An 11206-nucleotide genomic window follows, 5' to 3' on the forward strand; every position below is an offset into this window, starting at 1 on the left:
ACCATCTCCACTGCTCACCACATGACTATCTCCATCCTCACCACGTGACTATCTCCATCCTCACCACGTGACTATCTCCATCCTCACCACGTGACTGTCTCCACTGCCTCACCACGTGACTGTCTCCACTGCCTCACCACGTGACCATCTCCATCCTCACCACGTGACCATCTCCACTGCCTCACCACGTGACTATCTCCACTGCCTCACCACGTGACCATCTCCACTGCCTCACCACGTGACCATCTCCACATCCTCACCACGTGACCATCTCCACTGCCTCACCACGTGACCAATCTCCACTGCCTCACCACGTGACTATCTCCACTGCCTCACCACGTGACTATCTCCACTGCCTCACCACGTGACTATCTCCATCCTCACCACGTGACTATCTCCACTGCCTCACCACGTGACCATCTCCACTGCCTCACCACGTGACTATCTCCACTGCCTCACCACGTGACCATCTCCACATCCTCACCACGTGACCCATCTCCACCGCCTCACCACGTGACTATCCCCACTGCCTCACCACGTGACTATCTCCATCCTCACCACGTGACTATCTCCACTGCCTCACCACGTGACCATCTCCACTGCCTCACCACGTGACTATCTCCATCCTCACCACGTGACTATCTCCACTGCCTCACCACGTGACTATCTCCACATCCTCACCACGTGACCATCTCCACTGCCTCACCACGTGACCATTTCCACTGCCTCACCACGTGACTATCTCCACTGCCTCACCACGTGACCATCTCCACTGCCTCACCACGTGACCATCTCCACTGCCTCACCACGTGACTGTCTCCACTGCCTCACCACGTGACCATCTCCACTGCCTCACCACGTGACTGTCTCCACTGCCTCACCACGTGACTATCTCCACTGCCTCACCATGTGACCATCTCCACTGCCTCACCACGTGACCATCTCCACTGCCTCACCACGTGACCATCTCCACTGCCTCACCACGTGACCATTTCCACTGCCTCACCACGTGACTATCTCCATCCTCACCACGTGACTGTCTCCACTGCCTCACCACGTGACTATCTCCACTGCCTCACCACGTGACCATCTCCACTGCCTCACCACGTGACCATCTCCACTGCCTCACCACGTGACCATCTCCACTGCCTCACCACGTGACTATCTCCATCCTCATCACGTGACTATCTCCACTGCCTCGCCACGTGACCATCTCCACTGCCTCACCACGTGACCATCTCCACTGCCTCACCACGTGACCATCTCCACTGCCTCACCACGTGACCATCTCCACATCCTCACCACGTGACCATCTCCACATCCTCACCACGTGACCATCTCCACTGCCTCACCACGTGACCATCTCCACTGCCTCACCACGTGACCATCTCCACTGCCTCACCACGTGACTGTCTCCACTGCCTCACCACGTGACCATCTCCACTGCCTCACCACGTGACTGTCCCCACTGCCTCACCACGTGACCATCTCCACTGCCTCACCACGTGACCATCTCCACTGCCTCACCACGTGACCGTCTCCACTGCCTCACCACGTGACTATCTCCACTGCCTCACCACGTGACTATCTCCACTGCCTCACCACGTGACTATCTCCATCCTCACCACGTGACTATCTCCACTGCCTCACCACGTGACCATCTCCACTGCCTCACCACGTGACTATCTCCATCCTCACCACGTGACCATCTCCACTGCCTCACCACGTGACTATCTCCATCCTCACCACGTGACTATCTCCATCCTCACCACGTGACTATCTCCACTGCCTCACCACGTGACCATCTCCACTGTCTCACCACGTGACTATCTCCATCCTCACCACGTGACTATCTCCATCCTCACCACGTGACCATCTCCAGATCCTCACCACGTGACCATCTCCACTGCCTCACCACGTGACCATCTCCACTGCCTCACCACGTGACCATCTCCACTGCCTCACCACGTGACCATCTCCACTGCCTCACCACGTGACCATCTCCACTGCCTCACCACGTGACTATCTCCATCCTCACCACGTGACTATCTCCATCCTCACCACGTGACTATCTCCACTGCCTCGCCACGTAACCATCTCCACTGCCTCACCACGTGACCATCTCCACTGCCTCACCACGTGACCATCTCCACTGCCTCACCACGTGACCATCTCCACATCCTCACCACGTGACCATCTCCACATCCTCACCACGTGACCATCTCCACTGCCTCACCACGTGACCATCTCCACTGCCTCACCACGTGACCATCTCCACTGCCTCACCACGTGACTGTCTCCACTGCCTCACCACGTGACCATCTCCACTGCCTCACCACGTGACTATCTCCATCCTCACCACGTGACCATCTCCACTGCCTCACCACGTGACTATCTCCACTGCCTCACCACGTGACTATCTCCATCCTCACCACGTGACCATCTCCACTGCCTCACCACGTGACTATCTCCACTGCCTCACCACGTGACCATCTCCACTGCCTCACCACGTGACCATCTCCACTGCCTCACCACGTGACCATCTCCACTGCCTCACCACGTGACCATCTCCACATCCTCACCACGTGACCATCTCCACTGCCTCACCACGTGACCATCTCCACTGCCTCACCACGTGACTATCTCCTCATCCTCACCACGTGACCATCTCCATCCTCACCACGTGACTGTCTCCACTGCCTCACCACGTGACTATCTCCACTGCCTCACCACGTGACTATCTCCACTGCCTCACCACGTGACCGTCTCCATCCTCACCACGTGACCATCTCCATCCTCACCACGTGACTATCTCCACTGCCTCACCACGTGACTATCTCCACTGCCTCACCACGTGACCATCTCCACTGCCTCACCACGTGACCATCTCCACTGCCTCACCACGTGACTGTCTCCACTGCCTCACCACGTGACTATCTCCACTGCCTCACCACGTGACTATCTCCACTGCCTCACCACGTGACCGTCTCCACTGCCTCATCACGTGACCATCTCCACTGCCTCACCACGTGACCATCTCCACCGCCTCACCACGTGACCGTCTCCACTGCCTCACCACGTGACCATCTCCACTGCCTCAACACGTGACTGTCTCCACTGCCTCACCACGTGACTGTCTCCACTGCCTCACCACGTGACCATCTCCATCCTCACCACGTGACCATCTCCACTGCCTCACCACGTGACTATCTCCACTGCCTCACCACGTGACCATCTCCACTGCCTCACCACGTGACCATCTCCACATCCTCACCACGTGACCATCTCCACTGCCTCACCACGTGACCATCTCCACTGCCTCACCACGTGACTATCTCCATCCTCACCACGTGACCATCTCCACTGCCTCACCACGTGACTATCTCCACTGCCTCACCACGTGACTATCTCCATCCTCACCACGTGACCATCTCCACTGCCTCACCACGTGACTATCTCCACTGCCTCACCACGTGACCATCTCCACTGCCTCACCACGTGACCATCTCCACTGCCTCACCACGTGACCATCTCCACTGCCTCACCACGTGACCATCTCGACTGCCTCACCACGTGACCATCTCCACTGCCTCACCACGTGACCATCTCCACATCCTCACCACGTGACCATCTCCACTGCCTCACCACGTGACCATCTCCACTGCCTCACCACGTGACTATCTCCACTGCCTCACCACGTGACCATCTCCACATCCTCACCACGTGACCATCTCCACTGCCTCACCACGTGACTATCCCCACTGCCTCACCACGTGACTATCTCCCATCCTCACCACGTGATTATCTCCATCCTCACCACGTGACTATCTCCACTGCCTCACCACGTGACCATCTCCACTGCCTCACCACGTGACTATCTCCATCCTCACCACGTGACTATCTCCACTGCCTCACCACGTGACTATCTCCACATCCTCACCACGTGACTATCTCCATCCTCACCACGTGACCATCTCCAGATCCTCACCACGTGACCATCTCCCACTGCCTCACCACGTGACCATCTCCACTGCCTCACCACGTGACCATCTCCACTGCCTCACCACGTGACCATTTCCACTGCCTCACCACGTGACTATCTCCATCCTCACCACGTGACTGTCTCCACTGCCTCACCACGTGACTATCTCCACTGCCTCACCACGTGACCATCTCCACTGCCTCACCACGTGACCATCTCCACTGCCTCACCACGTGACTGTCTCCACTGCCTCACCACGTGACTATCTCCACTGCCTCACCATGTGACCATCTCCACTGCCTCACCACGTGACCATCTACACTACCTCACCACGTGACCATCTCCACTGCCTCACCACGTGACCATTTCCACTGCCTCACCACGTGACTATCTCCATCCTCACCACGTGACTGTCTCCACTGCCTCACCACGTGACTATCTCCACTGCCTCACCACGTGACCATCTCCACTGCCTCACCACGTGACCATCTCCACTGCCTCACCACGTGACCATCTCCACTGCCTCACCACGTGACTATCTCCATCCTCACCACGTGACTATCTCCACTGCCTCGCCACGTGACCATCTCCACTGCCTCACCACGTGACCATCTCCACTGCCTCACCACGTGACCATCTCCACTGCCTCAACACGTGACCATCTCCACATCCTCACCACGTGACCATCTCCACATCCTCACCACGTGACCATCTCCACTGCCTCACCACGTGACCATCTCCACTGCCTCACCACGTGACCATCTCCACTGCCTCACCACGTGACTGTCTCCACTGCCTCACCACGTGACCATCTCCACTGCCTCACCACGTGACTGTCCCCACTGCCTCACCACGTGACCATCTCCACTGCCTCACCACGTGACCATCTCCACTGCCTCACCACGTGACCGTCTCCACTGCCTCACCACGTGACTATCTCCACTGCCTCACCACGTGACTATCTCCACTGCCTCACCACGTGACTATCTCCATCCTCACCACGTGACTATCTCCACTGCCTCACCACGTGACCATCTCCACTGCCTCACCACGTGACTATCTCCATCCTCACCACGTGACCATCTCCACATCCTCACCACGTGACCATCTCCACTGCCTCACCACGTGACTATCTCCACTGCCTCACCACGTGACTATCTCCATCCTCACCACGTGACTATCTCCATCCTCACCACGTGGACTATCTCCACTGCCTCACCACGTGACCATCTCCACTGTCTCACCACGTGACTATCTCCATCCTCACCACGTGACTATCTCCACTGCCTCACCACGTGACTATCTCCACATCCTCACCACGTGACTATCTCCATCCTCACCACGTGACCATCTCCAGATCCTCACCACGTGACCATCTCCACTGCCTCACCACGTGACCATCTCCACTGCCTCACCACGTGACCATCTCCACTGCCTCACCACGTGACCATCTCCACTGCCTCACCACGTGACCATCTCCACTGCCTCACCACGTGACTATCTCCATCCTCACCACGTGACTATCTCCATCCTCACCACGTGACTATCTCCACTGCCTCGCCACGTGACCATCTCCACTGCCTCACCACGTGACCATCTCCACTGCCTCACCACGTGACCATCTCCACTGCCTCACCACGTGACCATCTCCACATCCTCACCACGTGACCATCTCCACATCCTCACCACGTGACCATCTCCACTGCCTCACCACGTGACCATCTCCACTGCCTCACCACGTGACCATCTCCACTGCCTCACCACGTGACTGTCTCCACTGCCTCACCACGTGACCATCTCCACTGCCTCACCACGTGACTGTCCCCACTGCCTCACCACGTGACCATCTCCACTGCCTCACCACGTGACCATCTCCACTGCCTCACCACGTGACCGTCTCCACATCCTCACCACGTGACTGTCTCCACTGCCTCACCACGTAACCATCTCCACTGCCTCACCACGTGACTATCTCCATCCTCACCACGTGACCATCTCCACTGCCTCACACGTGACTATCTCCACTGCCTCACCACGTGACTATCTCCATCCTCACCACGTGACCATCTCCACTGCCTCACCACGTGACTATCTCCACTGCCTCACCACGTGACCATCTCCACTGCCTCACCACGTGACCATCTCCACTGCCTCACCACGTGACCATCTCCACTGCCTCACCACGTGACCATCTCCACATCCTCACCACGTGACCATCTCCACTGCCTCACCACGTGACCATCTCCACTGCCTCACCACGTGACTATCTCCTCATCCTCACCACGTGACCATCTCCATCCTCACCACGTGACTGTCTCCACTGCCTCACCACGTGACTATCTCCACTGCCTCACCACGTGACTATCTCCACTGCCTCACCACGTGACCGTCTCCATCCTCACCACGTGACCATCTCCATCCTCACCACGTGACTATCTCCACTGCCTCACCACGTGACTATCTCCACTGCCTCAACACGTGACCATCTCCACTGCCTCACCACGTGACCATCTCCACTGCCTCACCACGTGACTGTCTCCACTGCCTCACCACGTGACTATCTCCACTGCCTCACCACGTGACCGTCTCCACTGCCTCACCACGTGACCGTCTCCACTGCCTCACCACGTGACCATCTCCACCGCCTCACCACGTGACCGTCTCCACTGCCTCACCACGTGACCGTCTCCACTGCCTCACCACGTGACCGTCTCCACTGCCTCACCACGTGACCATCTCCACTGCCTCACCACGTGACCATCTCCACTGCCTCACCACGTGACCGTCTCCACTACCTCACCACGTGACTGTCTCCACTGCCTCACCACGTTACCATCTCCACTGCCTCACCACGTGACCATCTCCACTGCCTCACCACGTGACTGTCTCCACTGCCTCACCACGTGACCATCTCCACTGCCTCAACACGTGACTGTCTCCACTGCCTCACCACGTGACTGTCTCCACTGACTCACCACGTGACCATCTCCATCCTCACCACGTGACCATCTCCACTGCCTCACCACGTGACTATCTCCACTGCCTCACCACGTGACCATCTCCACTGCCTCACCACGTGACCATCTCCACATCCTCACCACGTGATCATCTCCACTGCCTCACCACGTGACCATCTCCACTGCCTCACCACGTGACTATCTCCATCCTCACCACGTGACCATCTCCACTGCCTCACCACGTGACTATCTCCACTGCCTCACCACGTGACTATCTCCATCCTCACCACGTGACCATCTCCACTGCCTCACCACGTGACTATCTCCACTGCCTCACCACGTGACCATCTCCACTGCCTCACCACGTGACCATCTCCACTGCCTCACCACGTGACCATCTCCACTGCCTCACCACGTGACCATCTCCACTGCCTCACCACGTGACCATCTCCACTGCCTCACCACGTGACCATCTCCACATCCTCACCACGTGACCATCTCCACTGCCTCACCACGTGACCATCTCCACTGCCTCACCACGTGACTATCTCCACTGCCTCACCACGTGACCATCTCCACTGCCTCACCACGTGACCATCTCCACTGCCTCACCACGTGACTGTCTCCACTGCCTCACCACGTGAATATCTCCACTGCCTCACCACGTGACTATCTCCACTGCCCTCACCACGTGACCGTCTCCACTGCCTCACCACGTGACCATCTCCACTGCCTCACCACGTGACCATCTCCACCGCCTCACCACGTGACCGTCTCCACTGCCTCACCACGTGATCGTCTCCACTGCCTCACCACGTGACCGTCTCCACTGCCTCACCACGTGACCATCTCCACTGCCTCACCACGTGACCATCTCCACTGCCTCACCACGTGACCATCTCCACTGCCTCACCACGTGACCGTCTCCACTACCTCACCACGTGACTGTCTCCACTGCCTCACCACGTGACTATCTCCACTGCCTCACCACGTGACCATCTCCACTGCCTCACCACGTGACCATCTCCACTGCCTCACCACGTGACCATCTCCACTGCCTCACCACGTGACCATCTCCACTGCCTCACCACGTGACCATCTCCACTGCCTCACCACGTGACCATCTCCACATCCTCACCACGTGACCATCTCCACTGCCTCACCACGTGACCATCTCCACTGCCTCACCACGTGACTATCTCCACTGCCTCACCACGTGACTATCTCCTCATCCTCACCACGTGACCATCTCCATCCTCACCACGTGACTGTCTCCACTGCCTCACCACGTGACTATCTCCACTGCCTCACCACGTGACCGTCTCCATCCTCACCACGTGACCATCTCCATCCTCACCACGTGACTATCTCCACTGCCTCACCACGTGACTATCTCCACTGCCTCACCACGTGACCATCTCCACTGCCTCACCACGTGACCATCTCCACTGCCTCACCACGTGACTGTCTCCACTGCCTCACCACGTGACTATCTCCACTGCCTCACCACGTGACCATCTCCACTGCCTCACCACGTGACCGTCTCCACTGCCTCACCACGTGACCATCTCCACTGCCTCACCACGTGACCATCTCCACTGCCGCACCACGTGACCATCTCCACTGCCTCACCACGTGACCGTCTCCACTACCTCACCACGTGACTGTCTCCACTGCCTCACCACGTGACCATCTCCACTGCCTCACCACGTGACCATCTCCACTGCCTCACCACGTGACTGTCTCCACTGCCTCACCACGTGACCATCTCCACTGCCTCACCACGTGACTGTCTCCACTGCCTCACCACGTGACTGTCTCCACTGCCTCACCACGTGACCATCTCCATCCTCACCACGTGACCATCTCCACTGCCTCACCACGTGACTATCTCCACTGCCTCATCACGTGACCATCTCCACTGCCTCACCACGTGACCATCTCCACATCCTCACCACGTAACCATCTCCACTGCCTCACCACGTGACCATCTCCACTGCCTCACCACGTGACCATCTCCACTGCCCTCACCACGTGACCATCTCCACTGCCTCACCACATGACCATCTCCACTGCCTCACCACGTGACCATCTCCACATCCTCACCACGTGACCATCTCCACATCCTCACCACGTGACCATCTCCACTGCCTCACCACGTGACCATCTCCCACTGCCTCACCACGTGACTGTCTCCACTGCCTCACCACGTGATTCTCTCCACTGCCTCACCACGTGACCATCTCCACTGCCTCACCACGTGACTATCTCCACTGCCTCACCACGTGACCATCTCCACTGCCTCACCACGTTACTATCTCCACTGCCTCACCACGTGACCATCTCCACTGCCTCACCACGTGACCATCTCCACTGCCTCACCACGTGACCATCTCCACTGCCTCACCACGTGACCATCTCCACTGCCTCACCACGTGACTATCTCCACTGCCTCACCACGTGACCATCTCCACTGCCTCACCACGTGACCATCTCCACATCCTCACCACGTGACCATCTCCACTGCCTCACCACGTGACCATCTCCACTGCCTCACCACGTGACCATCTCCACTGCCTCACCACGTGACCATCTCCACTGCCTCACCACGTGACTCTCTCCACTGCCTCACCACGTGACCATCTCCACTGCCTCACCACGTGACTGTCTCCACTGCCTCACCACGTGACTATTTCCACTGCCTCACCACGTGACTATCTCCACTGCCTCACCACGTGACTATTTCCACATCCTCACCACGTGACTATCTCCACTGCCTCACCACGTGACTGTCTCCACTGCCTCACCACGTGACCATCTCCACTGCCTCACCACGTGACTGTCTCCACTGCCTCACCACGTGACCATCTCCACTGCCTCACCACGTGACTGTCTCCACTGCCTCACCACGTGACCATCTCCACTGCCTCACCACGTGACCATCTCCACTGCCTCACCACGTGACTATCTCCACTGCCTCACCACGTGACTATCTCCACTGCCTCACCACGTGACCATCTCCACATCCTCACCACGTGACCATCTCCACTGCCTCACCACGTGACCATCTCCACTGCCTCACCACGTGACTATCTCCACTGCCTCACCACGTGACCATCTCCACTGCCTCACCACGTGACCATCTCCACTGCCTCACCACGTGACCATCTCCACTGCCTCACCACGTGACCATCTCCACTGCCTCACCACGTGACCATCTCCACTGCCTCACCACGTGACCATCTCCACTGCCTCACCACGTGACTGTCTCCACTGCCTCACCACGTGACCCTCTCACCTCTTGGCGTGCATCTCCCCCGGGCTGCTGGTGAGGATCTCCGGGCAGACGCTGGCCAGGATCTCGTGATAGCGGCGACCTTTGAACTCCACGGCTGAGACGATCGCCTTGCATCCCACCTGCACGGACGCCGAGATCATGGTGATCGCGATCATCGTGATCGCGGTGATCGTGATCGCGATCACCGTGGTTACGATCAACGCGGCGGCGGCGGTCGTCGTGGTTACGATCACGATCACCGTTGGCGGCTGCGGTGATTGCGGTGGCAATCGCGATGGTTAAAGTGATCACGATCGCAATCACGGTCACGAGCGAATGAGCGAGCGGATTGATGTGTGGGTGTGTGAGTGAGTGAATGAGTGAGTGAGTTAATGAGGGATTGTTTGAGTGAGTTTATCAGTGAATGAGTGAGTGATTGTATGAGTGAGTGAGTGAATGAGTGAGTGTATGAGTGAGTGTATGAGTGAGTGATTGTTTGAGTGAATGAGTGAGTGAGTGAATGTGTGAGTGAGTGAATGTGTGAGTGAGTTAATGAGGGATTGTTTGAGTGAGTTTATCAGTGAATGAGTGAGTGATTGTATGAGTGAGTGAGTGAGTGAATGAGTGAGTGTATGAGTGAGTGTATGAGTGAGTGATTGTTTGAGTGAATGAGTGAGTGAGTGAATGTGTGAGTGAGTGAATGTGTGAGTGAGTTAATGAGGGATTGTTTGAGTGAGTTTATCAGTGAATGAGTGAGTGATTGTATGAGTGAGTGAGTGAGTGAATGAGTGAGTGTATGAGTGAGTGTATGATTGTTTGAGTGAATGAGTGAGTGAGTGAATGTGTGAGTGAGTGAATGTGTGAGTGAGTTAATGAGGGATTGTTTGAGTGAGTTTATCAGTGAATGAGTGAGTGATTGTATGAGTGAGTGAGTGAATGAGTGAGTGTATGATGTGAGTGTATGAGTGAGTGATTGGTCTTTGGTAGTGA

At 57.2% G+C, this 11206-nt stretch overlaps 1 protein-coding gene across 1 annotated transcript in view; it reads right to left on the minus strand.

Annotated features, from left to right (window-relative positions):
• LOC116937222 (medium-chain acyl-CoA ligase ACSF2, mitochondrial-like) overlaps positions 1-10407 on the minus strand; it is a 51950-nt gene extending 41543 nt beyond the window's left edge. The window contains exon 1 of the mRNA XM_076055667.1: positions 10238-10407. Coding sequence (XP_075911782.1) covers positions 10238-10392 — 155 coding nt within the window. The 5' untranslated portion in view covers positions 10393-10407. The remainder of the gene's footprint in view (positions 1-10237) is intronic.
• Between the last annotated feature and the right edge of the window lie 799 nt (positions 10408-11206).

The sequence above is a fragment of the Petromyzon marinus genome, chromosome 72 (genome assembly GCF_048934315.1).
Source record: "Petromyzon marinus isolate PM22_M1 ecotype Great Lakes invasive population chromosome 72, UKy_Petmar_22M1.pri1.0, whole genome shotgun sequence".
Lineage (NCBI taxonomy): Eukaryota > Metazoa > Chordata > Hyperoartia > Petromyzontiformes > Petromyzontidae > Petromyzon > Petromyzon marinus.